General features: G+C 37.4%; 2 protein-coding genes across 2 annotated transcripts; both read right to left on the bottom strand.

Annotated features, from left to right (window-relative positions):
- Positions 1-4,107: 4,107 nt before the first annotated feature.
- tnni1b (troponin I type 1b (skeletal, slow)) lies at positions 4,108-7,371 on the bottom strand. Its single transcript, XM_039612735.1, has 8 exons — positions 7,269-7,371; positions 6,007-6,034; positions 5,813-5,819; positions 5,652-5,693; positions 5,430-5,561; positions 5,209-5,298; positions 4,826-5,002; positions 4,108-4,373 (listed from the first exon to the last, which is right to left on the bottom strand). The coding sequence occupies exons 2-8, from the start codon at positions 6,018-6,020 to the stop codon at positions 4,269-4,271; spliced, it is 567 nt and encodes a 188-aa protein (XP_039468669.1). The 5' UTR covers positions 6,021-6,034; positions 7,269-7,371; the 3' UTR covers positions 4,108-4,268.
- A 2,955-nt stretch (positions 7,372-10,326) lies between these two features.
- On the bottom strand, positions 10,327-15,198 carry csrp1b (cysteine and glycine-rich protein 1b). Its single transcript, XM_031736651.2, has 6 exons — positions 15,062-15,198; positions 14,083-14,192; positions 13,466-13,634; positions 13,080-13,209; positions 12,893-12,986; positions 10,327-12,061 (listed from the first exon to the last, which is right to left on the bottom strand). Exons 2-6 carry the CDS (start codon positions 14,189-14,191, stop codon positions 11,985-11,987), a joined length of 579 nt encoding a protein of 192 aa, XP_031592511.1. The 5' UTR covers position 14,192; positions 15,062-15,198; the 3' UTR covers positions 10,327-11,984.
- Between the last annotated feature and the right edge of the window lie 1,524 nt (positions 15,199-16,722).

The following is a 16,722-nucleotide window of genomic DNA, read 5'->3' as shown; positions in this document are numbered from 1 at the left end:
TCATATATGTATATTGGTTTTTTTGGTTTTTTTTGCCTGTCCCGTTTGAATCTTTAGCCATCAGAATTGTTGTCTGAAGGCCAAGAAAGATGCCAAGCGGATTTACTTTACCAACTGGATCATCATGGCCTTGCCATATTGGTCCATATGATTGACCTTTATTATAATTATGTATTTATTTGATTTGATTTTTCGGTTGTTACAGATGGGACAGACATGACTGGGGGATAGGACAGGGAGAAAAAATGAAAGAAAGAGAGGGAGAGAAAGAAAAATAGAGGGGAGAAGAGATGGTGAGAAAGGGGGGAAGAGAAAAAAAAAGAAAGAAAAACAAACAAAACACCTGGATCACCTGTATGGGGATAAGAAAAAACAGACGAGAAAACAAACAAAACAGAGCAGCATAATAAATACAACACCATCACAATAAACTAGCTAACAGTAGATACTAAATATTACACATTATTGTGCAGTACGCAAGATCGACAGCGCACAATGTGCTTTGAGGTAGCAGCCAAGAAAGGTGTAGCTTGTGTCTGTGAAAATCCATGTGCACACCTGTGTGCACACCTGTGTGCACACAGGTGTGGATCGGCACGCTTGTATTCAAAAGGTTTCTCCATGTAATGATCTGCTAGGGAGTGTGGGGATATGTATATTGTTTTAAATATTTATACCTAAACTTTAGGAAAATTTAAAATACAGTAATACAAATTTTTTTTAATGATTTTGATTTTCTTTGATTTAAAAAAATATTTTGCCATACACATAAAGAACGGCACTAAAGCTCACAATCACGAAGGTGGATGTTGACCTTTTTTTTTATCATTCATTATATATTTTAGAAAGTTTGCTTTTTACAAAGTAAAAGCATCTATTTTTCTGCTTTTCATGTAATACAAACATGATGCAAACTACAGGTTACAACAATATCATGTTAATAAAGATATGTTCTGTGGAGAAATGTCTAACATTGGTATAGTATATAGGTTCTCAAGCACCCCCAAATTTCATCAGAGCACCCCTAAAAATACCTATATTAATAGCACTAATAATAGCATATTTTAGAATTATTTTCTGGAATTATTTTCAGTGTTAGATTTTCCAAACTTGTATGTTTACATCAGGTTGAAAACAAGTTTTATGTCCAGTGTTGTTGATGTCATGATGTTATAGTGCACTCACACAGAGTTGTTGTTGCTTTGTCATTAATAGACTAAATAAGACTTTCGTTCCTGTGGCAGAAAGAAGAAGCAAAAGTAAATGAATGATGCAGATTTAAAACACACTTTAACTGGAATACAGGTAAAGTTCAAACTGTTCTGATAATGCAGGGACAATGCGGTGACTTATAAAGTGTCTGCTTATTATTATTTGTTCTCTGATCCAGTAGTCTGCTGGTATTTTGCGAGTTGTGAGCCAAGGAGCTGATATATTTTATTATTATAGTTTGTCAAAAATTTATATTAATATTCTGGTCGAATTGGGCTTCAGGGGTCTTTTTTACAGTACAGTTCCAGGTCCAGTGACAGCAATTTGAAATTATGTCACCTGTCTATGTCCAGCAGACTGTATTCAGTTTGAATATATTGCTATAAACTGATATGGATCAGTATATGCCTTTTATTCACTGTAAAAAGAAGCTGTAGCTTCTGTTAGCCTATATTCATTGATAATGAGTTCACATAACTAAGCAGTGTGCTGTACTGTTGTTGATTGTGGATACCCCAATTGCTCTTATACTAATTATTATAAGATTACCTTTTTTTGTGTGTGGTCATTTTCTAGTTTCTATCTGAGTGAGGAGGATATGAATGGTAGATTTTTACAGAATTCATACCGATCTGTTACCTCTTTGCTTTGTGTACAGGTTTATGGAGTGACTGGGTGATTTGTGTCTGTACTGAATAATACTACTTTAAGTGAGTGCTTAATGAGTTGGTGGACTGCCTCTATGTGATTAAGAGACTGAAATAATGTTGTGCATGTTTCTCATCTTATTTGCTTTGCCACAAATAGTTCCATAACTTCTTTAAAAACAGAGCCTTCGCCTCGGCTTTAATAACTAAGACTCCACCCTAAAATGAGAGAAAACTGGTGGATTAGATTGAAATCTGTGATTATTCACTCTGAATCCTTCCTAGATACTACAATCGCTCATCCAACATTGTAATGTGTATCCAACTGAACTGAGATTTGGAAATGTGAAAAGGGTTAATTACATATGCAAACAGCATATTCCATTAATATTAATTGCAAGGCACTGCTGTCGTCATTATGATTGAGAGCTGAGCCCCCATAGGTTTGAACCTAGATTCGCCTCGGTATAGTATGTAAAACAGATGTTCATATGACATGTTACGCTTTATTCGTTTTCGAAATTAAACTTTTTTTTCCTCCTTTTTAGACGTCATATTACTTTCTAAATATTTGTTTAGCGGAGTGGATCAAAAGCCGCCAAGTCACACCTTCTCTTCTTGATTTTATTGCTGAAAACCCCGCCTTCCTGGCACCTGAGTCGACTACTAGAACAACACAGATAAGCCTTTAGGCTTACCTCGTAATTCCACTTATAAAATTCCCTTTAATTCCACGACACACGGACTCTCAGCTCCAGCACGTTTTGTTTTTCTTACTGTACCACCGGTTATCACTGTAACTTTCACTTAATTGTTAGCTTTTTCATCTGAACGTTTAATCGATGCATTCATCATAAGACCGAACCCACAATTATTCTTGTTGTTTGAAGTGAAGTCACAAGCAAATACTGCCACCGTGTGGTAAAATCAAAATTTGCTGATATGGACCAGAAAACCAGTTTGCAATCTGTCGGAATTATTTTGAGCATCCTTGGTCATCAGTAACTAATGAGGGGCAATTTAGCAAAATACCAAAACTGCCCCCCTTATTAGATCCAATCCAACAGCAGAAACTACCGCATATTATGTTTCTTTATATGTCGGAAATATAAAGAAAGAATAGTGACTGACACACACGTCACCACTCAGTGCACCAGCTCACATGAAAATGATGGTTAAGAGGTTACAGGTGGAAGGTTCCGTGCTCAGGCTGGGTCAACAACAACTTCAGCTGTTTTAAGTAGGCCTATTACCTCCGGGTTACAACCCACATGAACCCCCCTTTTCTTCGTGTCCTGATGCATGCAGGGGAAAACAATTTTCTCTGCTTTTCATTTTGGAAACATATTCCTTCTTTCTGAGAGAAGTGAGATTGAAAGGAGACTATATTCTTCTGAATTGTGAAAACTTGCTTGGTAGGCATTTTAGTTAGAAGTTGTCCATGACTAAACGGAATTTTGCAATACCGTGAAAAAGGTATTTCGTCTGTGAGGGTTCTCAGTCATCCACGTCGTCATATTGTATTTCACATCGAGTCGATAAACATATTTTCAAAGATGGGTGTGGTCCCAGAACTTACAAGCACACTTGGCTAGTGTCGGCAAATGACAACGTGGTGTCCAGCTTACTGATCTATGCAGGCACATATGCAAAATTCACTGCTCAATAAACGGCGGTGGTTTGGTTTTGTTTTGGGTTTTTTTTGGCTATACGGAGCATGCGCAGACTGCAATGAAGCGGTCTATTTAAACTACTGGTCTCCAGCCCAGTGTTTAGCTCCAGTTCCAGGTTCGTGCGGCGTTTTCATCGTCCACAAAAAGTCCAGTCATGTTGGACAGATGCGTTTTGTTTTTCCATTGCTTCTGTGATTCTTCTCTGTTTCTCATCCTCGAGTGAGCTAAAACTGGAGTTTCCTGTCCTGGAGTCTTCATGGCAGACTGAGTTATCAGGGTTTATTCTTTGCTGGTTCACTTACCAAACTTAAAGTAAGTATGTGCGCTTTGTATGCTACCTTAGCTTGCATTTTGTAAGTTGCTGTGCTGTTTATCTGCACGTTTATCTCTTGGCAGGTAATTTTGTTCCGCCTGTGCAGCTGTACAGAACCGAATCTGTGTGCTTTTGAAGTTTCATTTAGGTTTTTTTGTTACAAAGGATATGCTTCTGTGTCTTCGTGTGTATGCACAAATAAATAAACAAGGAACAGAGAAATCACTGAACACTTCTTTGGAACAAGATGACTCAGGGATTATGAGAATAGAGATGCTGTGTTTATTTCAGTGTTGAGAATAGATACTGAGTATTTGAATGACTTGAATATGTGAAGTCACCGAGCATGCTTTGTGCTCAAAAATCTTTGGTATGCCAGTGATGGTGATTAGATGAAAGCCAGCTGTTTCTTCACCAGTTGTTTTACTGATTTTGGCCTTTTGCAGCATCAAACATTTTCTTGCGGCCCTCCATGCCTGACATGGCCTCCACATTCTTCCTCCAGTCACTCACCTCCACTGTCTTCTCCTGCAGCACACACAGAATACATATGAGAGATATGATTTATTGACGCCCCCCCCCCCAAAAAAAAAACCACTGTTTCTAGCTTAGCTTGGGATATTTTGCATAGTCATAAAATCATATAATCAATCATCCATTCTTTTTTTCCTGGGGCAGGCGTGGGTTACTGGAGCCTATCCCGCTATAATTGGACAGACAGGCTTGTGAATAATTCTCTCACATGCTTGACAAAGTTTATCTATACACCTTTAAAGCCTCTCCATTAAAAGAAGTCTATTAATCTTTTTCACAGTTTGCCACTCATACTCAGCGAGAACATCAGCCGAAGACCTGATGTGCACATATGGAAACGTCTTGTGTACAAGGGGAGTAAATGAAATCAATTTCTTTTTTTGCCCAAAGCATCTCCTGTCAGTAGCTGTGTCTGTATATTTTGCTTTTCTTTCTCATGACTTCACCTTTTCAGTGTCCTCCTTTTTGACGGATTTTAGGTTAGCTCGCAGATCCAAAGAGACCTTGTGTTTAGAGCCCAGTAGGGAGCACAGGATGGCATCAGCAGAGACCCTCACCCTTCTCAGGTTAGGTCTCTTGAACTTCCCTCGCAAGTCCAATACCTTGATGTTCAGGTCTTTGATCTAGAGGTAATAATTTGACATAAACCCCTTACCTTTTTAAGCCAAAATAAGATATTATACAGTAACATACAGATATAAATGTATCTATTTGATGTTGATATATACATTTAATATAGATTTTTTTTTTCTTGAGTTTTGCTACAGTTTTGTGTTGTTTTTTGTTTTTTGTGTTTTTTGTGTTGTTTTTTTGTTGTTGTTTTTTTTACCTCTCTGGTGTTATGCAAGACCTTGGCTTCAATATCATAGCGCTCCTCGTCCACCACATCTATTCTGGCATGCAGCTCCTCACATAATGTCTGCAAAGTTAGATAATTTCCCCGTAATGTCCTGAGATAAATAACTGAGTTCTTGACAGTGTAATTTCAATAACCACATGCAGCTTTAGTCTGTGGGTGGCAGCAAAAGGATGATGAATGTTAAATGGTACCCGTAGCTCTGCTGAGGAGAGGCCACTGGTCTGTATTGGAGGAGCTTTTTCATCCAGATACTTTGCCTTTTGCTCGTCTTTTTCTACAATCTCCTGCTCCAGTTCCTCCTTGGCTTTGGCTATCATCAAGCTCTGAAACACAAGACACCAAGTAAATTTAATTATTTGATCGATCCTTCTGAGTGAGATATTATTGTGTGCCAAATGCTGCAGACAACTCACCTTCAGCATGAGCTTGCGAGAGGCTGAGATTTTAGATTTCCTCTGCAAAAAGCACAGTTTCTTTAATCATAGTGTGAAATTTTATTAGTCTACAGTAATGCTGATTGAAGTGGCTGTCTTTGAAGCATTAGTAAGTGTAAAGATATTTAGTTCAGTCTTACCTCTGGTCTGTTGGTAGAAACAGAAGGCCAACATTAGTGCTTTATTATTGATGACAGGAAATTAAATTTATCGTAATTTTTGACTGCTCCTGTCCTGTTTATATTATGTTTCTACTGATTAAATTCTATTTACTGTTTGTAACTGATCCTCTCATTCGGCAATTAAAATAATAATAGAAACTCAACATACTTACGCTTTCTCAGGCATCTTGACTGTTCCCCCTGCAAGACAAAAATAAAACCTTTAGTTTCTCAAGTGCTTGACAGTGGGAACCACTTAAAGACACAATGGGTGAGTCAATGGCATAGTGTTAAAAGACTGAAAGTATACATTAGAGATATCCCAAGGCCTGTTATACCAGATTCTTTACCACGAGTGAGGTCGGTTATTCATGAAATTGATTGACAAAACTTTATTTTATCTTGCAATATTTTTTGGGGTAAATTTATCAGACATTGTTACTTTGTGCTCATTGAGCCTCCTGGATAAAATCATCTAGTTGCCTCTCAGTGCTGATAACACTGAAAGGGAAGTGATGGCAGACATGGAAAAGCATGCCAGGCCCTCGACATGGCAGCCACTCCTGATAGCATTTATTTCCCACTTTCACTCTCACTGCTTTGTAGGATCAAGACACAAATATAGACTGGCTCTATAAATCTTAGAACATTCCAGACTTAAACTGCATAACTGGTGTTCACCAAGTTATATGACACACATGATTTTTTTTTTTTTTTTTCTCCATCAATGGTGTAACATGTCGTGTTACAGTACTTTGTTGTTTTAATTTATAGCCATGCAGATATTTAGCTATATAGCCACATTAGACAAAACAAGCAGACACCCTTCATAATTTATTGTCTTGAAGTAAGCAATTTGGCCTTTACTGCTCAAGAGAGTGAATTGAATCTAGTTGCGGATTACAGATTTCTATTGAGCTACTGAACAGTGTTAGCAGATCAGCAAATCAACAACTGGGAGTGCTTTGTTGTAATCCTTTTAAAAAGAGCAATACATTTTCTACTACTCAGGTTATTTAGTGTTTGACATATTTGTTACTTTTATGGTTCATGAAAAACAATTTTAAATTCTTGCACAAAAAAAGAACTATCATGGTTTGCTTTTCTTCCTGTAGGTAATTGAACTTTAAATCTTTGAATTTCAGACTACTGATCAAACTAAACCAAAACAAAAAGGAGTTGTCACCTTCAGTCCAGGTAACCTGTGATAGATGTCTTTTTTTATTATTATTACTTTTTGCTATTTTCTAAAATAGACCAAATTATTATCTGGAAAACACGAAAAATGTTATTTTATCTTTTCTTATGTACCAGCAGTTTATATATTGGTTATTAAATATATATATATATATATATGTATACATTACAAAGTGAAAAAGGACAGGGAAAAGCACACTGGCTAGTATTTGGTGTAGCAGGAAGACTATGCCCTTACCTTTCTTTGCTGATGTTGTGGATGCGGACAAAGACGAAGTGATGGAGAGAAGAACAGTGAAACATTTATCTCCAGCTCCCTTTTGGCCCTTCTCTCTATCACAATAAGACTTAAATAGAAAAACACACACACACACACACACCATAAGAGGGGGTGGTCTCAAGATAATCGTGCCTGTGCTGCTTGTGTTGTGTTGACAGATCACTGCTCTTCTATTCTTCATAATAATGTGTGTGAACTTTAATGTGTGCCAAAGTGGCATAAACAACATCATTCTGATGTTTCACCTCAGCAGTTTGGAATAAATTTTTCATCTTTAGTCTGTTTTTACAAAAGTAAATTATTTAAAATTCTAAGCAGGATCAGTTCTTGTTTTCTTCTGACATTTGGTCAGAGTTTTGTGTATACCTCCTCATCACCTCAGTTAAATCAACTATAAAGCAGCCCACAGTCTGTCTTGTTAGTATAGATGATTTTCTGAGGTTTTCTGTGGCTATTGAAAGAGATACTGGAGACTTGCCATGTCGCCTTTGAGACTGAAGGGCCCCATTGGTCTGATTAGGATAATGGCTGCAGACAACATTAAGCCCTTGGTTTTAAGACAGGAATGCAGTTTCCAGTGTTCATTTGGCTACGGCCTCACAACTAAACATAGACAAATTGCAACACCATGTGATGCTGCCACTCTTTGATACTGGGTCTCAGTCTGCAATTGTGTGCATGCTTTGTCTTTGGGGGTTTGTGTGCTCCAAGGAAAATAAAAACACAGATGCATATGGCTGTCTGTGTGAACACACATTTGTGTGCTCAGTTCACACTCACAAGGACAGTAAGTCCTTAAAGTAATCCATGAAATTATTTGTGTCTGGCTGATGTTTGTGTTACTGGCATACTCTCCACTTAGTACAGCAAACATGAAAGTCCAGTTTGAAAGCCAGTCATGTACATAATAGCCTAACAAGTCCTGATTTGATACAGCAGCTTTTATCTAGAGTTCCCACAGACACAGCCAGCCAGACATAACCATCCACAGAGCCTAAAACATGTGGCTGTAAATTTGCAAAAGCCTAGATCTGCTGAATAGTGGGCTCCACCTGTTGGCCGCATGTGACCAGAAGTGGGGCACTTTATTGTTTCCATATATGCTGTCAATATCAGGAACTGCAGCAGCCAGAAAGGATAGAGGGTGGTTGCCATGAGTTTGCAGTATAGTTAGTCTTCTGATGACAGAGGTCAATCAAATAGCTACCCACCTGTCCAGCGGACATCCTGACTGCTGGAACTCAGAGTTATTTATGCAGTTTTTTGTTATTGTTTTTATAAAGAGAAATTTGACAAAGTAACTATGTTGAAGCTCTGTCAAGTATGGGACACCAACAGTCATCTGTAATCAGCATCTCAAATAGACGGTTGTATTTGTTTTATCTGTAGCTTTAATAAAGGGGCAGATCAAAAGGCCTTTTGATCTGATTTTGCTTGATTTTGATTTGGGACTTGGGACAGCCCAGACCTGTCACCCAGTGATGACTGAAAGCTAGGAAAACATTTAGTTTTCAAAAGTACAGCAAGAGTACAATGTCGTTGTACTCTTTCAGTTATAATGTAAGCTGCGTCTTATTATTATTTACTTTTCTTTTTTTTGAAGCAGGGATGTAAAATAGACCATGCAGGAAATTAGTTTTTGCTCTCACTGAGTCAGGACTCAATCCCTGCATCTGATTTGAGTTGCCCTCTTAGCTCATGGCAGCTGATTCTAATTCCACAGCATATATGGCAGAATCGGCAGTCCTCTGAGTGTTTGTAGCACTGTTTCCAGGAAGCAGGAAAGACACATGCAGATGAAAAGGGATTATGTGGTGTACATTGCATTTTTTTTTTTCTTTAAGACAAAAAACTTTAAAATGTGAACCGAATGATTCAGGTTTTATTATTGTGTATGTGGATAAACTGTAGTGCTTTAAAAGTACCAGTTCTTGTCCTGTAAAGTCTGATATGACATAGAACTGAGTGGTCTGTCACTGAGTGGTCACATGACAGCATATTTTCTTCTCTGCTCTTGGATTTTTATTGTGATATGGTAGTGTATAACAAGTACACCAACATTACTTCAATATATAGAGAAATTTAAAGACAGACCTATTGATAATTGAAAAAGGCATCTTATTGTGATGCAGTGCTACTCTATTGCTTTCTACAGAAATTGGCTTAAGGGGATCTGTGGTGTTTTCCTTTTTAACACAAACTGCTCCACCATTAAAATCACAGACGGGGGATGTGTGATTGATAATGCTGTTAAAAATGCAACAGTCGATTTAAAAAGCTTCAGACGCTTATCTGTATGTTACCACCCACATAAACATTGTTCCAAAACAGCACAAATCCCTATGGCAATGGCACTCCCAAACAACAAATAACGAAACACTGGTTTTAAGAAACTGGACTGTAACTGCCACCCAGGCTAGATCCACAAATAATCTACAAAGAAAGAAGAATGAACGATGGAAGTTCAGTCCGTAGCAGACACCACAGGAAACCCTCAGCTGCAACTGGATCGCCTACACAATATTAGCCATAACATTGTGGTGACTAGTGTATATTTATGTAAGCATATCAACAAAATGAGATTTTTTTTTTTTTTTTTTTTTTCCACATAGTCATTATGAAAAGTAAATACACGATTTGCTATAAAAGAGTTACGGCTTTCCCTGTAACACTTTGATGTTTGCGTGACTTTCTGCTGTAGTTTTGTTGCCGATGTGACTCACACAAATTATAGATGGTGCCAAAATAAACAGCTCCTCTATGCCACCACCACAGCTGCATAGCGCTTTGGCCAGTGTGCCAACTCCTCGGTGCAGCCAGAGATGGGGCTGAATACTATGGCTCTGTTGTTCATCACAACAGTTGGCATGTTGCTAAGTTGATCATTTAGACAGAATATCAAGCACACTCGAGATCACATAAACATGCATGCTGATTTAATCAGATCTGAGTAGCAGACAAAAAAAAACAACAATGAAAAACTTTGCACCACGACAAGTAAGGAAAACTTAAACTGTTTGCTTTTGCCATTATGTTTATTTTGTGTTAGAGCAAAAAATGCATTTCTTAAGATATTATTTATAACACTTAGCAGTAAGAAAAGCTTCAGCACCAATGTAACTGAGGCGTGATTTAAGACTGTTTTCTCACAGTTGTCTGTGTATAAGTGTATTTCTTCTTTTGTTCTTGTTGTCTATTGTTTTTAGATGTTATTTAAATTTAGCACTCGATAAGCCAAGTTGCTTTTGTGTACGTGTCCTAGTACTGTTTAAGCCAAATTGTTAACTACTCAGTGAGTGCACACTTTATGTTTCTACTAAAGTAGAATTAGATGTCAGTGTAACATTTGTAGAAGTGTTTGCTACACTTATGCCAATGTAGCAAATGTAATCAAGTAAATAGAATGCAATGATTTGCAAATCTCGAACTCACATTTTATTCACAACAGAATATAAAAAACATAGCAAATGTTTAAATTGAGAAAATGTTTTCCATTTTAAACTAAAATATGGTCATTTTGAATTTGACAGCAAAGACAGGGCTGTTTACCACTGTGTACCAACTCGTCTTCCTTTAACAGTCCGTAAAAGTCTGGAAATTGTTTCTGTAAATTCTGTATTTGTCTTCCAGCATCGATGGTGTCTTTCCAGATGTGCAAGCTGCCAATTTCACTGCTAATGATGTGTCCCCATACTATCAGAGATGCAGGCTTTAAAATGGAGCACTAATAACAAGTCAGATGGTCCATTATTTAGTCCACAGGATGCAGTACGCATAGGAATTTTAAAACTTTTAATCATTTGACCAAAGAAATAACTAATTTGATTTTTTTTTTAAGGAGTTTTGGGACAAATTAAGATGGCTTTTATTAGTCCCAGAATTGGGAAATTCTAATGGCACTTCTTTGGATAATAGAGGTTAAACTTGCATTTATGGATGACACAGTGAACTGTGTTGTGAGACGATGGTTTCTAGAAGTGTTCCTGAGTCCATGCAGGTGATATCCATGACCGTTATGTTTTTAATGTCGTCCCGTTGAGGTTACTGATGATCACATGATTCCCATACTGATTTTCATTTTTGTCCCTTGGACACAGATTTCTTCAGATTCTCTAAATCTTTTGATTATGGTATATTCAGGATTTTACTTTCTGGTAAAATTTCAGAATACTGATCATCAATTTGTGGATGCAGTGGTTTCCAGATTGTTGAATCTCTGTTCCTACTGCTTTTTGTTTTTAGTATTTTAGTACATTTGCACTTCTTTTGCTGTCGTCATCCCAAATTCAAAATGACCTAAAATGTTAATGAAATAGTAAAATACCTCATTTTAAGCATGTGATGCCTTTTCTGTGTTCCGTTATGAATAAAATATAGATTTATGAGATTTGCAAATCACTGCTTTCTGTCTTTATTTAGAACACATACACATCCCAACTTTTTTGGACTTGGGGTTGTATACACTGGAGTCTAATGCAACATCAAGTAAGGAGCAGACTCTGCTTGCTGAATATTTTCAAAGAGCTGCTGATGTGTGCTTCTTTCATTTTTCATTGCCTGTAGCTAAAGTGAAAGGGCAGAGTGAAATAAGCTACATGTTGACTGAGAGATCCCAGAAGCTGTGATATCAGAGCCCACCAGATGTCAGTCCCAGGTGAGCTAAGGCTTCAGGCTTCACTGGGAATGAGCAAGAGCGCCTGCACCCTGACCAAAGCCAAAACCCTTTGGACCAAAGTTCTTTGCATAGCAACCTGTGAAGGAAATTAAAATGAATGAGAAATCCTGTGCATAATTTGCATATAGAATATAGAACTAATGTTGGAATTATGAGCTTGATAAGGATATCAACATTTAAGCATATGAAATATTAACTCTGTACCGGAAAATATAATTTTATTGCTGTTTGTCAAGGGGTTTGCTACAAATGCATGAACTCAGAACTGAGACAGACCTATAGTGGACCATTTTGCAATGCATAAACTTGTTAGTGCTTTCTGATGGAAGACAGAAGGAATGTGTGGAAAACATATTTTTAATTATCTACTGAAATATTCCTGTCATTAATGAATATCACACAAAGCATTGGATTGGCCTCATTGATCATTGAATATTGGATTGGCCTTACAGTCATAAAATCAATGAGGCCTGTCATTAGAATTGGTGTTAATTTAAAAGAAAAATGAATGCATAAATCTAATGAAATCTTGGTCAGTGTGTCAGAGCTGCTGCCATTTGAGCATCTGTCTCAAGTAATTTGGCAGTGGACATGCAGTTCAACTCAAACATAGTTACACATTACCAGAGATATCATAGTGTTTTTTCAATGTTATTTTGTCTTTTAACCAAGTTACTCAGTTGAGTGACTTTGAACAGAGAGATGGGAAGTGTTTAATATGCTTATTATTTTGTCAGTTATAAACTGACATGCCTGTTTATGGTCTTTGTTTGGTAATTAAAATATGGTAATATAATATAAATGTACTATACACGTATTACACAAGGAAAAATGGCATTTTCTATATTTAATCAGTGTGAACCAGGGGATATTTTTGTCTTTTATACAAATGCTTTTATATACAGACCTTTACAGTAGATCTCCCCATCTCTATCAGCAAGGGTTGTGGACTCGAGTCCTTTTCCACATTTGGCACAACGAAAACAGCTCTTATGCCATGACTGAAGAGAGATGAAAGAAATGTTTTAAATCGTCATCTACTTTTATTTTGAAACGAGACTGCACATTGAGACTGCAGCTTTTCTCTTTCTTACATTGCCTCCCCCAATAACCTTCTCTGCTGCATACACTGTTTTCCCACAGCGTGGACACACGTCTGACCCTCCTGCTTTCTGGGCAAACTTGGAGGCGTTGGGGTTATTTGTTGGGCGATGAGGAGTTTGTCTGCCATGAGAAAAAAAGCTTTTCATATGGAATTAAGAAAAAGAAATTCATTGTGTCTCTTTTCTCACACTCTGCGTCATCTGTCATTTAAGCTTTAAATACAGAACCTGAAGAGGTTTGGTGTGTTTTATTATATCATGTGGTAATTCAAACATAATATTATATAATATTAGTCTTTGTTTTGATTATAGAGTTCTTTGTTATATATCTGAATGTTTCAGCAGTTAAAGAAAGGAGAAAGTTATGTTTTTCTCACACTTCAGGCTTGATTCCAAGACCCTCTCCCGTATCCATACTCAGCGTACCAGCTCCACCTCCGTAGCCATAGCCTTTTGGCCCATATTTCTTGCCATAGCAGGATTTGCAGTAGATCTCATCCACATGAACAGCCACAGTTGTGCTGTCCAAGTTTTTCTTACACACCACTTAAAACAGAGATAAAGGGAGAAAAACAAATATACACATAGTTTTCTTTTGTTAGTTCTCAAGCATCTACAGCATGAGCTTATCTTTCAAAAGCAGTCACCCACCGCAAGCCACCATTTTTTAAAAACAGATGTTTAGCTGTGGCATACCCACAAACTCTGTGTGACAGAAGAGAATGGTGTATACCACAGTGGCTGTCTCAGATAAATACTGCTCAGTGTTTGAGAGTGAGTGTGTGTACCTTCCTTCACCATAAAAGGAAGCCCAAGTATTTGTCACATGTTTGCAGTGGATCCAAATAAGGACTGAGATGTCTTAGTGAAAAGCTGTGGATGCTCACTTTACTCCTGTGATGCCAAATACTCTGCATTCCTGCTGGGCACTTCTTATGATTTAAAGAAGTTGTTGATCAAATGATTCGGATTACCTTAAATTCTCAATACTTACTGCACAGAAAACAGGATTTATGCCAGCTCTTTCCCTCACACTGCACTTCCTCAGCAAAGTAGACAGCTTTCTGGCAGCAGCCACACTTATTTCCTCCCCCTAAAGGCATTCTGCAAACACACAGGAGAGCTGCTCATGTATATTTCTCATCCACTGTATATATAATGTTCAGATCATTCTTGGTCAGCAGACAGAGGCCTTCTGCAGCACTTGAGGCTAGATACAACAATTCCTATAAAAGGAGAAGCACCAGTTTTCTCTGACATATTGCTCTTTCTTCCGTTTTCCAGTTTAAGCCTGCTGGGTTGAGTGGATAACAGAAGGGCTGTTCAGACCTTATTGTAAAATGCAAAGTATCTTGCATTTTTTAGATAGCACTAAACCAGCTTACTCAGATAAAATGACGTCAGGCTCTGTATAAACACCACATCAATATCGCTCTGGGTTTCAAAACTTCAAAGCATTTTAATGGCAAACACACTGTGTGACATTTCAGATATGCCTGGCTTGTGCTGTCATACACAGAGAAATCAAATAATCTACTTTCAATTTGTTTTGTAGTCACAACAGCATTGTTAACAACTTCTGGCAACCCAACATTGTTTTTTTTTAATGTACAGTTAATTATTTCTAATCACACATAAAACTGTCTCAAAAAATGAAAGTTTGCTTGAAGGTATTTTTAGCTATTAAACAGCAGTTATTTCTTATCGGATGTCAGTGCTACTGATGCTCAGGAAAAGCCTGCCATCATCCTTTCCTATCTGAAAAAAACAGGATTTTTAGGCCTCTTGACTATTTCTAAATTGTATGTCTACAGTGCTTCTTTTATGTTAGTATATTTTCTTTCATTTCAATTTCAAGTAAAAATCCCATCGTGCATTTCTTGCTTGCACAAAGTAAAGACAAATTGATGCTGCAGGGTGAAATTGTATGATTAAGTGCTGAGATATAAAAAAATTATTCAAATTTATCTTACCTGTAACAAGGCAAAGCGACGCTCCTCTCGGTGGGTGTTTGATGAAACTGTGAGACAGCTGAGCTGAGAAGAGACACTTGTTAGCGGAGAAACAGAGGGAGGCCCATGTTGAAGTGAGGGAGGAGCTGGGACACAAAGACAGAGGGAGAGAGATGCAGGGAGGAAGAGGAGGAGAAAGATAATGAGTAGTTATTGAGAGATGGGAGGGTGGGAGAGAGAAGAGGTGAAGATTCACTGTCTTGGCATGTGTTTTATATTGTGTTCTTGAATCAAATTACTAAATGTCTGTAACTTGTAAGTTTGCACACTTGTTGTCCCAAGTGGTAAAAAGAGGTAAAAGTTTGAATTTTGACAGCTTTGAGAATTGAAAACTGATGGAAATATTAGATAAACATCATTTACTGACTTATTTTTAAACACGCACACACACACACACACAGTCAAAGCAACAGAGAGACAGGGCTTATATTGTTTGCACATGTGCAGAGGAGGAATAGTAGGTATTCTGGGTAAAGGATGTTGAATATGGAGCTGCCGGGCAAGAGAGAATGATTAAGACTTCATAGAAGGATGAATGTGGTGAAGAAGGACATGCAGAGGGTGGTGTGACAGAAGATGGTCCTGAGGATAGAGTGAGATGGAAGCAGATGAGCCACTGTTGACCCCTAAAGGGAGCACCTGAAAGAAGAACAAGAGGAAGAAAGGAAGGGGAATGGAAATGCATTTTTTTTCAAACACACTGTATTTCGAAGTATGTTACATAAGCAAAGACAATCATTAGAATATAAAAAGACTGAATAAAATTCTGAGAAAACCAAGCAAGATATAAAGTACATGTACATCCTCCACATGTCCCAGTGACATAAAATATGTTTTAGGTTGAATTCTTTAGAGCAACCTGTTATTTCACAAATGTTGGTAAAGGCAGTCTGCTTGATTTAAGACTGAAAACACTTTAATTTAAAAGTTAAGAGCTATGGTGCAATACTTTTGCCCATAATGTATGTTTAGGAATGCACTAGTTGTGAACCAATGCTGATACCAGTGTGTTTGATTATTTTGTTTCTGTTATTTTATTATTATGATCTCCTTTTGTACCACTGACATAAAATATATGCTATTATCAAAAACAAGCTGAACTGAAATGAATTAACTTAATCACGCTATATTTAAACATTCAGCCGGCTGAAAGCTGATCTTGTTTGTTGAAATATAAAATTTCATAAAAGCAACAGACATTATGTGAAAAAGAACTGAAGCTAAACATGTCTGTACGTCTATTAAGGCAGACTACCAGCTTTGCATAGTGTGGCATGTGCATTTACCTGCTTCTGCTTTAAGAACAATTGCTGACATTTTGCTGCTGATCTTGTGCACTGTGACATTCAACAATTGTAGAAGGCATTCCCCTTCTTGGTGGAAAAAAAAAGATGCACGCATGACCTTTCAGATGGAAGAGATTGATGCATGGTATGATATAAATCATCCCACTATTCAGTAAATCATAACACAGAGTCACAGTTTCTTGTATTTTGGATTATTTTTTTTAATCTTTTGCTTTGTCGTTCATTTGTAAAAATGATTGATGCTAGGTTCAGATTTCTCCCTATGAAAGAGACAGATAAGGAGAAGTGAAACCGATATGGAGATTACAGTCGATG

This window comes from Oreochromis aureus, linkage group 5 (genome assembly GCF_013358895.1).
Source record: "Oreochromis aureus strain Israel breed Guangdong linkage group 5, ZZ_aureus, whole genome shotgun sequence".
Taxonomy (NCBI): domain Eukaryota; kingdom Metazoa; phylum Chordata; class Actinopteri; order Cichliformes; family Cichlidae; genus Oreochromis; species Oreochromis aureus.
Note: the sequence above shows the minus strand (reverse complement) of the source record. Positions and strands in the feature narration are given on the sequence as shown.

Coding starts and splice junctions, on each gene's coding strand:
- tnni1b (XM_039612735.1), bottom strand. Junction 5,299..5,429: donor TCTCCTCAGCAGAGCTACGG/GTACCATTTAAC, acceptor CTAACTTTGCAG/ACATTATGTGAGGAGCTGCA. Junction 5,003..5,208: donor TCTTGCATAACACCAGAGAG/GTAAAAAAAACA, acceptor TATTACCTCTAG/ATCAAAGACCTGAACATCAA.
- csrp1b (XM_031736651.2), bottom strand. CDS start 14,191: ATGCCTTTAGGGGGAGGAAATAAGTGTGGCTGCTGCCAGAAAGCTGTC. Junction 13,635..14,082: donor TAAATCCTGTTTTCTGTGCA/GTAAGTATTGAG, acceptor CTCTGTTTTAAG/TGGTGTGTAAGAAAAACTTG. Junction 12,062..12,892: donor TGGGGAGATCTACTGTAAAG/GTCTGTATATAA, acceptor TTTCCTTCACAG/GTTGCTATGCAAAGAACTTT.